General features: G+C 36.3%; 2 protein-coding genes and 1 long non-coding RNA gene across 3 annotated transcripts in view; all 3 read left to right on the top strand.

Moving 5' to 3' along the window:
• LOC309496475 (scavenger receptor cysteine-rich type 1 protein M130-like) overlaps positions 1-13,261 on the top strand; it is a 43,607-nt gene that overhangs the window by 22,238 nt on the left and 8,108 nt on the right. The gene's annotated exons all lie outside the window — the stretch shown is intronic.
• LOC309496308 lies at positions 3,514-4,478 on the top strand. The gene is made up of 3 exons (XR_014205102.1): positions 3,514-3,637; positions 4,245-4,316; positions 4,407-4,478. It is a non-coding gene; the product is annotated as an uncharacterized lncRNA (long non-coding RNA).
• LOC309496287 (sentrin-specific protease 1-like) lies at positions 4,513-10,101 on the top strand. The gene is made up of 11 exons (XM_082166283.1): positions 4,513-4,640; positions 4,821-4,927; positions 6,775-6,890; positions 7,064-7,105; positions 7,617-7,688; positions 7,778-7,843; positions 8,550-8,638; positions 8,719-8,827; positions 8,912-9,020; positions 9,358-9,428; positions 9,630-10,101. Exons 2-11 carry the CDS (start codon positions 4,891-4,893, stop codon positions 9,720-9,722), a joined length of 804 nt encoding a protein of 267 aa, XP_082022409.1. The 5' UTR covers positions 4,513-4,640; positions 4,821-4,890; the 3' UTR covers positions 9,723-10,101.

Genomic DNA, 13,261 nt, shown 5'->3' with positions numbered 1-13,261 from the left:
CGTCTCATCCCTCAGACACAGATGTGCAGCAATTCTCCAGTCATCTCATTTAGTAAATATTCAACCATGTTTGTCCTCACCTGTTGATTACACAAGTCAAGTCATCTTTATTTATATAGCACTTTTTACAATACAGATTGTATCAAAGCAGCTTCACAGTGATACTGTAACATGAAAATAATACAACAAAGTTTGTTTCTAGAAGAAAATTGCGTCATCGTCCACCTTAAGGCAAATCAATAATATTGTTGAATATTAAATGTCCCCAACTAAGCAAGCCAAAAGCCAAGGCAACAGTGGCAAAGAACCAAAACTCCATCAGGTGACAGAATGGAGAAAAAACTTTGGGAGAACCCAGGCTCAGTCGTTCAGTTCTCCTCTGGCCATCGAGCGAACAGTGTATGATTATGATTCAGGCAGCATTACAGGTCAGAGGTCAGATTGAATAAGAAAATTCAGAATATTTATCCAGTTCCATCTGGTTGGAAGTCGGAGTCATCACACCGGTATGGAGACGAGTTTGTTGAGGATCAGTCGTGTCGATGAGGCCTTCACAGGGCTGATGAGGCTGGCCCTTCAGGGATGCGTCATGGATGGGTCCAGGCACAGGTCCACCTTTTGATCTGGATACGGCCTGGATCCGGCTGACTTCAGTAAACTTTAGAATGAACAGAAAGACAAAAATTAGCATAGATGCCATTCTTCTTATTAAATAATGAGTACATCAGGTGTTATAGGAAAGTGTCCGGCTGACCTATGCAGCCTAATAATCATTTAACTGATTTGAATAATAGAAATGTATAATGTTCTATATGAATGCCAGGTATGCGTTTGTCTAGATTTAAACTGACAGAGTGTGTCTGCTTCCCAGACAATCACTTAGAGTGTTGCAATAAAACTGACATGCAAGTTACGTTTTTTTTGTGCAAGTATCCATTTATTATTGAATATGCAATTAAAATATTGCAAACATTACCAAATGACCAAATGTGAAAAACAAACAAAATGTGTATTCAGTATTTGCAAACTGAATTATAGTAGGCCTAATAGTAATAAAAGAGTAATTTGGACAAATATTATCAACATTAAGGCATTAAAATAAAACATTACTTTATTAAAAGTAAAATATTACTGTAATGTTGATAGTGTCTTTAACGTTAAAACTCACAAACCCTCAAAGCTGCTCGTTAATCTCCTGACTGGCAGCGCTGATGATCGCCTCGTTTAGATGTTACACACAATAAAATACAAGATAGGGTAGGCTATCATGTAAGTTTAAATTTTTTTAAGTTTTAAATATTGACGATCATTCGTTCAACTAAACGGGTATAATTTTCTTCTCAAAACTGGCGCCTGTCCATTTCTCCTTTCCTCAGTCGCTGTAGCCTATATAAAGATTGCAAGTCATACATAAAAAAAAAAACTAGGCTATATCAAGCTCTTGAAAGCCGTTTTTTTTTTCCAGAAACGATGGTTCGAGACATTACAGAAGACACACGCAGACTGTGCTGGAACTAAGTCACTTCTTACGAGTTTTTCGAAAACTACGCCAGCAGACTTTTCACTCACTAGCTAGCCTACATTAGAGACTCATTTCCCGCTGATTTTACGTGCGAGCCCTGTGAGGGATATTACGCGTATGGATTTCATACAAAACGCTTATCTCACTTTTAAATACGCAACGTCCACAATGGATAGGCTTACGATAATTACATGAAGAATTTAGAATTTAAACTGCATATTTCAAAAAGGCTGCTGACATAGCTGGTTTAATTTCAACTAAGGATTTAACGATGCGGCATTTTGTCAAAAAAAATTCTAACCGGCTGTGGCTATTTAATGTTTCACAGAAATAGTTACCCCTCACACTTCCATATCAAAGACTGTATGTTGAACAGTGAAATTAGCTTGCTGCTACCACCACAACTTATTAAAAATATAGGTAAACATTAATATTAACTTACCATAAAACACTGCTTGCTCCGAGTGGCGTGCTCCTCGAGTCAGAAGTGAAGAATCCAGAAAGTTCCGCAAAGAATGAAAAAAGTAACCAGTTGCTGGGTCAAAATAACCCAACCAGCGGTTTATTTGTGAATGACCCCCTTACAACTCATTTGACCCAGCATGATCAACCCAATAATGTGTTTACAGTACCCCAAACAACCCAACTTTTTGACCCAGCACAATCAACCCAACAATTTGTTTACAGAAACAACCCAGCATTTTTTTGAGTGTATGTAAATGGCGCTCTGTGGCGCGGCAGGATTTTGAACACGGTCCTGAGCCGCCGCCGAAAGGCGCCGCCGGTGTGTGTACTCTCATAGAGAATAATGTGTTCGAATTTAAAAGACGTGGCGCTGCGTGGCGCGCCGCCGAGCTGCGCGTCCGGTGTGCGACCCCCTTAAGTCTGCTATCAGCGGCTCAAACCTCCGTTACTAACTCTGAAATGACGTTTTGGAATTAGCAACGGAGGCATGGGATTAGATGCGTAAGAAATTAGTCCTACATACAAGAGCATTTTAATGACAAAAACTTTACAAACGTCTTGAAATACATAATCTGAACAATGTTTCGAGGTGTGGTAACTGTAGTATAAGCGGAATAATTGACTTCAGGCCGTTGAATTATTAGAAAAATAATGCACACCCGAGGTGTAACGGCCACTCCGCTTCGCGTCGTGACCGCATTACCACCTCGGGTGTGCATTATTTTTCTAATAATTCAACGGCCTGTCGTCAATTATTCCTTACTAAATCTATGCCTCCACGGTACAATCAGCGTCTACGTCACGGCTCTCAGCCCGCCCTCTGTTCGTTGATTGGCCCGGCTGTTTTCAGGCCGGAGGAAAACGGAAAGCTATGACGCTGTCTCAGACTGAGTACAGAAGCGAAATGAAATTGAGCGGAAGTACGAAGTCTGACGTAGTCAGGCTAGTGAGATCCGCGTATCTGTAAACAGCGGCAGGTCTTAAAGTGACAGCAGTTTTCATTCATAAATATAGGCCATTAAACAAATATTGAAAATATACTCTATGTTGTTTCTGCATTCATTTGGAGATCAACTGTGAAATTATTACATTATAAAATATATTAAATTTAACTTTAATGTTTGTAATTACGATTAATCACATAAAAAATGCCCCATTGATTTACAGCACTATATCTATTTGTCACAAAAAATAATTTGTGCTTTTTTTTTCTTGCATTTTTTGACAGCTATGGAAGATAAGTGGGAAGCATTGTATAATCTTCTGTCAGTGGGATCGTACCCATCAGGGTATGATAAGTCCAAAAGGCAGAACATTCGAAGATATGCACTCAAATTCAACTTAAAGGGTAGTTATTTTAACTTTAAATTTCAATTATGGTTATTTGATTATTCATCTTGATTTTCTTTTCCAACAATGCCAAATGTCCTTTTAGTCTACTTTTGTCATAGTTATGTTTTCTCTTTAATGTAGATGGAATGCTTTTTTTATGGAGGGAAAAGAGTGATCAAAATCAAAGAGGAAGCCAGGATGCTCTTTGAAGAATTCCATTCCTCTCCCATTGGTGGGCACACAGGGATTGGTAAAACACGTGCTGCCATCTGTGCCAGATTTTACTGGCATGGCATGTCAGTTGACATTGAAAATTGGGTATGTGTTATTTATTTTATATAGTTATTTTAATATATATATATATATATATATATATATATATATATATATATATATATATATATATATATATATATATATATATATATATATATATATATATTAGTGCTGGGCAAAGATTAATCGCGATTAATCGCATCCAAAATAAAAGTTTGTGTTTGCATAATATATGTGTGTGTACTGTGTATAATTATTTTGTATATATAAATACACACATATGCATGTATATATTTAAGATTTGTTTTTAATTTATATATAAATTATTTATATTTATATATAATATAAATTATGTATAAATGTATATACAGTATATACATGCAAATATTTCTTAAATAAATACATGCATATGTGTGTATTTATATATACAAAATAATTATACACAGTACACACACATATATTATGCAAACACAAACTTTTATTTTGGATGCGATTAATCGCGATTAATCTTTGCCCAGTACTAATATATATATATATATATATATATATATATATATATATATATATATATATATATATATATATATATATATATATATATATATATATATTTAATATATTTATATATATATACAACAATTTCTGAAAGGTATTGGAATGTGATCAATGTCAAAAAGTGGGAAAGCCTTTGACTGCTGTGCAGACCTTACAGTGCATCAAGGTAAATAAGTGCAGTAACATATACAGCATACATATAATAAACCTACTTTATACACGCTAAACGTACTTTACATTTTATTTTACTTGATAGGTTTCTGCTGTTTGGGAGCTTATTGGCATTGATTTAACTGGACCATTACCTGAAACTGCAGATGGCTTTAAATACATCCTCACAGCCACAGATTATTTCTCTAAGTGGGTTGAGGCTTTTCCTTTAAAAACCAAGACAGCAGCTGAAGTTGGAAGACATCTCTGTTCCATCATTTATAGACATGGCTGTCCCCAGAGAATTCTCTCAGATCAGGGAAGGGAATTTGTAAATGATGTAAGTGTATTTACAATTATCAGTATTAAAGTGATATAGGTTTAGCCTCAATGTCTTTGTTTTTAGATTTTCAAGAGTTGTTATATTGTCCTTTGCACATACAGTACATGTATTCAACTACTGTTTTAAGGAGCTTTTCACCAATTTACTCACAGTGATTTTTTTCCTTTATTTTTTAAGCTTAACCACAGGCTTTGTGAAATGTTGTGCATCAAAAGAAGTGTGACAGCAGCTTATCATCCTCAAACTAATGGCCTGGATGAAAAGACCAACGACAACATTAAACGGTAAGTTTTATAATTGTATGTACCTAGGTCAGGAAAAGTTAAGGCACCCCCACCCACCCCCCATGACATTTTCACCCATCTTCCGCTTCAAGGCACCAAATAAGTTATAAATGCGTTCCTAAAAAGGCTTTCATACACCAAGTTTATAAGCCTTTAAAAAAAAAAAAACGTTCCCCCTCATGTTTCATTTTAGAGCCCTCAAGAAATTGGTTAACGACCAGCAGAATGACTGGGATGTCTATCTGGATGCCACCTTGTTTTCTTTAAGATCAAAGGTCCACACCACCACAAAACACTCCCCTTTTCTTTTAATGTATGGGAGAGAGGCAGTGTTCCCTGCAGAGATTCCTGTTGAAATGCCAGTGAGTGTGCTTATGGAGTCATTAATTTCAGCAATTTTGTCATACTAGCCTATGTCAGAAGAATTGTGCTTAAAGTAAATTTAACCTTGAAATCATTTCCAATGGGTACTGTAGTAGATGATGCAAAACTTTTATTATTATTTTTACAAAACTAATCATACAGTAAATATTGTTTTTATTATTAGTACGCTGGATTGATTAACTGTATTCAATTTTAACATCATCTGTTATAAAACCTTTGATCTTAAACTGGTAATGATCATAATTTTTGGACCTTGTTCTACAACAGACAATAAGGGTCACTAATATTCCTAACAGTTTGTTGTGAATAGTAAACAACCATGTTGTTAGCAAAGGACCTCTTCTCATGCTACCATGGGCTTTTCATTACATACATGCACATGTGAAATTTTAAATAGTTAAAAATTTAATTTATATTGCTTCAATTATATTGCCTTGTTTTTTAGCTTTCCACCATCAGTCTCCCTGTGGAATCAAGTTTTAGTGATTATGTAGTTTCCGATAAAAAAAAGAGAGATGAGGCCAAAAAACAGGCAGAAAAAAACATTGTAAATCACAGGAGAAACAGAAGGAAGCATATGCTAAAAAGGTCCAGAAGAAGTACAAAGACTTGATTTACAATGTTGGTGATGAGGTTCTTCTGGTGAATATGAGGAAGCGTGGAAGAAAAGGAGGAAGGATTGAACCTGACTTCTCAGGACCCTACATCATTGAGAGACTCAGTGGCAAACTTGTCACTTTAAACAAACCTGGAGGGATTACTTTAAAAACTAAATATAGCATTAGTCACATTAAACCATACAGAAGAAGCCAAACTGGAAAGGTGCCTGATGAGTGTTCTGGTATCTCAGTCTCCAGTGGATCTACTGAGAGTAACAGTTCTTGCAAGATGCCTCCTTGCACTGTTGCACCTACACTCAGCCCTCAGCATTCTGTGACCAAGGTAAATGATTCAGAGAAGCTCCAAGAAGATTCAGCGTTACAAAGACCTTCTGTTATTCAAGTTGCCCCTAAAATGCTTGACCAAACAAATGGGTACATCAAGGAGGTAGAATTAACCCCAACAGATGAAGAGCCAGCAATAAAGTTCCCATCAGATGTAAACCAAATCTCAGAGGAACAAGGTTTTATATTTACAGAGATCTCAGTTCACCCTTAGTTGCCAGTTTGGCCTACCCGACCAGTTTGGTCTTGTTATGGTTGCTTGCTTGCAGTGTTTAAATCATGGTGGCCATTTTGACCTGTTGGTCACAGGTCACCGTTATTTATAGGAAGTGGACATAATAACCAATAAAGACGATGTAAAGACCAAACCTACGGCCTTGACTGTTTGGCACGTTCATTTTGCCAAGTTCATTTTATGTTGGCTCGTTGGCCCTGTAAAGTTTATTAAATTATTGTTTATTTTATTATTTTATTATTAGAAAAATTATTGACAACACTAACTTTGTCTTTCTTTTTCAGTAATGAAGGTCTGGGCCTCAAATGTCACTGGTCAGGTTGAAGCAGTTGTTGGGCCATATAAGCTCTATGACTCTTCTTTTCACTCACTGCAAGGGACCGAGTGGCTTTCTGATGAAGTAAGTTATTTATTCTTATGCTATGGGTAGCCTTTCTTTCCAATCGGCCGGTTGTCTAAATTACTTGTAGACCCAGAACATGATTTTAAGAGTCACCCAATTGAAAAAGTTTTTTTCTCTCACAAAAACAAAGTTTAGTTTGTTTATATTCATGTTTATTTTTCTTAATTTAGGTAATTGATGCATACCTGCACCTGGTCATTGAAAAACAACAGGTATGTATAGAATGTCTACTTATTTGTGACCCTGGACGACAAAACCAGTCACATGGGTCAATTTCTTGAAATTGAGATGTATACATCACCCGAAAGCTGAATAAATAAGCTTCCCATTGATGTATGGTTTGTTGTGATAGGACAATATTTGGCCGAGATACAACTATTTGTAAATCTGGAATCTGAGGGTGCAAAAAAATCGAAACATTGAGAAAATCTCCTTTAAATTTGTCCATTTATGTTCGCGATTGTGCTGCATTCACTCACAAAAATAAATGTTTTATATATTTACTGTTGGAAATTTACAAAATATCTTCATGGAACATGATCTTTACTTAATATCCTAATGATTTTTGGTATAAAAGAAAAATTAATAATTTTGCCCCATACAATGGCTATTGCCACAAATATACTCGTGCGACATGTGACTGGTTTTGTGGTCCAGGGTCACATTTAGGAGCACTCATTTAATTTTATATACTTACTAAATGTTTTTTTGTTTTTTTTTCAGGACCTCGTACACCAGCTTTGTGCAGTTGTTGCACGTTCGTTGTTTGCTGGACAGTTCAGATGCCTAGGGAAGGTAATTTAGCTTTCCATAAAGTAAAAAAGTAGCTTGATATTATTTACGTGTTTTGGAACCATCACAAACTTATTAAACACTTTTCACAGATGAAGTTTCCCATTGAGGACATTTGGCTGTGCCCTGTGAACATTGGAGCACATTGGATTCTTGTGGTGCGTGTGTATTTTTCAAAGTACATTGCAAGTGAGATTATAGAACATGTTTTTTTTCTTCTTCTTTAGTGATCTTGGGCTATTGTCCAATAGAATACTCTTGTTTTTTTTTTTTGTTTTTTTAGCTAGATGGTGGGGGAGTTTGAGTTAACTAACCAACAGAGCAATTCAAGTTGTTTTGTTTTGTTCGTGATATATTTCACAAATTTTTGTCATGTCATGTTTAAATAAGTTTCATAGGTAAGAAATGTCTTGCAGGGTCAAAGATGACACACGGCAAGTTTTAAAGTTGTGAGCAGAGAAATAGGCTACACACGCACATAGGCTATATATATTCTCTGACAAAGGCAAAGAGCCTTTGTTATCTGTATCTCCTATTGCCTTATATTCACCTGCAAATAACTAATTCACTGTTTTGACACTTACCTCATCTCTCTCTCTCTCTCTCTCTCTCTCTCTCTCTCTCTCTCTCTCTCTCTCTCTCTCTCTCTCTCTCAAAGTCTGTCACATCCTAACAATTTTGTCCATAATCTGCACACATTCTTTAATGCTTTAGGTCAATAATTTAAAGGTTTATTTATTCCATTTACATAAGAAGTATTTCAGAGATTGATAGTGTCTATACCAAGCAGCTTCCTGTAGTTGTTAGTGGTGATCTAAAAATATTTAATAACCTTATTTATGATTACATGACATTATATTCTAGATTATCAACATGCCTGAAAAAACACTCCTTCTGACTGACCCAATGGGAAATGAACGTTTCTATGAACATAAAATTCTATGGAACTGGAGGTAACCTTGTTAGAACTGTTATTCTTTTTTTTTAAATGCTATTCGATTCTAAACAGTACAAATGTCTCGACAACATCTAGGAATTTTTTTAAACTGAGGTGTGATGAGCAAACAGCACAGTGGCAATTACGGACCCTGAAGCACGACCTGCAGATGGATTCCAGCAGTTGTGGAGTTTTGGTATTGAATGTATGTGTTCATTTGAACAAGTAGCTTCAGACCTGGAAATGTTGTAATGAATTGAATTAAATCATCTGTCAATTAATGTTTCAGTTTGCTGAACAATACCTGCTGACAGGAACGATCAGCAATGTTCAGACTACGCCTGAAGCGGTCAGCTCAGCACGCATGAAGGTAGCCTGCACACTTCTTGGATGTCGAGGTGAGTGCTGTTTTAATTCTGTAATACCGTAGTAATATTGTAATGTATAGTATGTCGTGTAGTACACCTCTGTAGATGCTATCTTCACTCCGAAAATTGTATTTAATCAAGTAAGAATATTAAAATATACAGAGGGGATAGAGAAGAAAATCATAGAGTAGATCAAGTAAATAACTTGAACATACTGACATACTGATGCAAAAAGTAATGCAAGAATGATTTAATGTAATTTCAGAACAGGTCTGACATAGTATTTTTCATGGCGTTTATGTTGACATTTAGGATATGATTGCCCAATGAATTCATATTTATCTTATTAATGTTAACAAATTTATAGGTAATGCAGAGGAGTACTGTGTGCTTTGCAGCATGCTGGAAGACGACCCCAACGAAAGCATGATTGAAATGGTATACAACTTATAATACACACACCCAAAAAGCAACAGTTTAACTTTATGTGCCATGTTTTTTTGTGTGTGTGTGTTTGTGTAGAATTTTGTTATTTAAATGATAAAACTTTTTTTTGTTATTTAAATCTTTCATATTTTTAGATTCTATATTGTTTTAGATGTACTAATTTACAAATATATTCATCTCTTTTATTTTCAGGTACAGTGTGAGAGCTCCAGTAGATGGGCACATTTTAAATGTTGCAACTTCAACAGCCTTAATGTGTTTATGTGCAAAAAATGTGTGGTTTAGTTTGAGTGTATTTGCATTGATAACAGTCTGCAGCACAATGTGGTCTTATTTAGTTCATATTTATATTAATAACTAATTTTATTGTTTTACTTGTTTTGTATAATTGTGCCTTAATTTGATTAATTATCTCTTTTCTATATTGTTCTGCTTGATTATAAATTATTTCAATAACTATCTTATTTTCAATTTACATAATCAATTTACATTATCATCTGTTTTTGGGTAAGTTTGTAAGTTTGTAACATCTGTCCAGGGACTACAGGTTAAAAACTTGTATTTTGCTTTATTTCAAACTGGTAGGACAATCTGATGGGGTATTTTGCACTGTAAAATCATCCTATCCGTTTATTTAATACTGGTAGGACAATCTGATGGGGTATTTTGCACTGTAAAATCATCCTATCCGTTTATTTAATACTGGTAGGACAATCTGATGAGGTATTTTGCACTGTAAAATCATCCTATCCGTTTATTTAATACTGGTAGGACAATCTGATGGGGTATTTTACACTGTAAAATCATCCTATCCGTTTATTTAATACTGGTAGGACAATCTGATGGGGTATTTTGCACTGTAAAATCATCCTATCCGTTTATTTAATACTGGTAGGACAATCTGATGGGGTATTTTGCACTGTAAAATCATCCTATCCGTTTATTTAATACTGGTAGGACAATCTGATGGGGTATTTTGCACTGTAAAATCATCCTATCCGTTTATTTAATACTGGTAGGACAATCTGATGGGGTATTTTGCACTGTAAAATCATCCTATCCGTTTATTTAATACTGGTAGGACAATCTGATGGGGTATTTTGCACTGTAAAATCATCCTATCCGTTTATTTAATACTGGTAGGACAATCTGATCAGGTATTTTGCACCGTAAAATCATCCTACCCGTTTATTTCATAGGACAATCTGATGAGGTAACGTTACTTTGCACTGTAAAATCACCCTAACATAGCCTAATAAGAATCTTCGGCAAAGTAACACTGAATTATTTTATGTAGTCACAGACGCGAAGCAGAAACGCGCAGTAGGATTTTACGATGTGGTAGGATGAACCGATAGATATGGCTATAATTTTGCGCTACGGTAGGAAAATCTGACAAGGTAGGACAGATCGACAGAACACCGGCTTCGCCTACTTTAGGCTTCAAAAATGCTCTTCAGAAACCTACGGATGACGTCACGGACACTACGTCCATATTTTTTTACAGTCTATGGTTTTCCCCCACGCCGACCACGCCCCCAACTATGACTAGATGCCGACTGTATCACATTCACCTGTCTCTCATCTTCTTACATTTACATTTACATTTATTCATTTAGCTGACGCTTTTTATCCAAAGCGACTTACAATTGCTATATATGTCAGAGGTCGCACGCCTCTGGAGCAACTAGGGGTTAAGTGTCTTGCTCAGGGACACATTGGTGTCTCACAGTGGATTCGAACCCGGGTCTCTCACACCAAAGGCATGTGTCTTATCCACTGCTTATCCACAGTGTCTTATCCACTGTTCGAATCCACTGTGAGACACCAATGTGTCCCTGAGCATGACACTTAACCCCTAGTTGCTCCAGAGGCGTGCGACCTCTGACATATATAGCAATTGTAAGTAAAATCCGTAAAATCATCCTACCCGTTTATTTCATAGGACAATCTGATGAGGTAACGTTACTTTGCACTGTAAAATCACCCTAACATAGCCTAATAAGAATCTTCGGCAAAGTAACACTGAATTATTTTATGTAGTCACAGACGCGAAGCAGAAACGCGCAGTAGGATTTTACGATGTGGTAGGATGAACCGATAGATATGGCTATAATTTTGCGCTACGGTAGGAAAATCTGACAAGGTAGGACAGATCGACAGAACACCGGCTTCGCCTACTTTAGGCTTCAAAAATGCTCTTCAGAAACCTACGGATGACGTCACGGACACTACGTCCATATTTTTTTACAGTCTATGGTTTTCCCCCACGCCGACCACGCCCCCAACTATGACTAGATGCCGACTGTATCACATTCACCTGTCTCTCATCTTCTTACATTTACATTTATTCATTTAGCTGACGCTTTTTATCCAAAGCGACTTACAATTGCTATATATGTCAGAGGTCGCACGCCTCTGGAGCAACTAGGGGTTAAGTGTCTTGCTCAGGGACACATTGGTGTCTCACAGTGGATTCGAACCCGGGTCTCTCACACCAAAGGCATGTGTCTTATCCACTGCTTATCCACAGTGTCTTATCCACTGTTCGAATCCACTGTGAGACACCAATGTGTCCCTGAGCAAGACACTTAACCCCTAGTTGCTCCAGAGGCGTGCGACCTCTGACATATATAGCAATTGTAAGTAAAATCCGTAAAATCATCCTACCCGTTTATTTCATAGGACAATCTGATGAGGTAACGTTACTTTGCACTGTAAAATCACCCTAACATAGCCTAATAAGAATCTTCGGCAAAGTAACACTGAATTATTTTATGTAGTCACAGACGCGAAGCAGAAACGCGCAGTAGGATTTTACGATGTGGTAGGATGAACCGATAGATATGGCTATAATTTTGCGCTACGGTAGGAAAATCTGACAAGGTAGGACAGATCGACAGAACACCGGCTTCGCCTACTTTAGGCTTCAAAAATGCTCTTCAGAAACCTACGGATGACGTCACGGACACTACGTCCATATTTTTTTACAGTCTATGGTTTTCCCCCACGCCGACCACGTCCCCAACTATGACTAGATGCCGACTGTATCACATTCACCTGTCTCTCATCTTCTTACATTTACATTTACATTTATTCATTTAGCTGACGCTTTTTATCCAAAGCGACTTACAATTGCTATATATGACAGAGGTCGCACGCCTCTGGAGCAACTAGGGGTTAAGTGTCTTGCTCAGGGACACATTGGTGTCTCACAGTGGATTCGAACCCGGGTCTCTCACACCAAAGGCATGTGTCTTATCCACTGCTTATCCACAGTGTCTTATCCACTGCGCCACCCCCCCAATGTAGCCTAGTGTTATATAAAATAACTTTAGAAATTAATCATTATTACATTATAATTTATATATTATAGTGTACTTTAAAGCGCAGTGTGAGTTTTGTTTATGAAAATAATGATTAACATATTTGTATCAGAGAGAGTATAATAATGTGAGGAATGTGAGTAAAGATGAGACAGACCTGTTAGGTAAGTTATTGTGTCCTGCTTTATCTCTCACTGAATAGGTCCTGTTTAATTTTCATAACTAAATATTCCAATACTTTTAATACATTAAAGAGCTCAATGTGTTACTTTATAAAAATAAATAAATTAATACATTAATATTTATTGTTTTTTAACAGCAGACTATGATTATTTGGGGAAGTTTTAGTTGCAATCCATCAATATTTTATGTTACACTTAGGTTTGAAATGTAGCCTACCAGATCAATTACATTTAGCTGATTTTCTACATTTAAACTGAAAGAGAATAATTATGTTTGCTTTCATGTTGTTTCTTATTAACTTCATCTGTGTGCTTT

This window comes from Leuciscus leuciscus (genome assembly GCF_965113295.1).
Source record: "Leuciscus leuciscus genome assembly, chromosome: 4".
NCBI lineage: Eukaryota > Metazoa > Chordata > Actinopteri > Cypriniformes > Leuciscidae > Leuciscus > Leuciscus leuciscus.
Note: the sequence above shows the minus strand (reverse complement) of the source record. Positions and strands in the feature narration are given on the sequence as shown.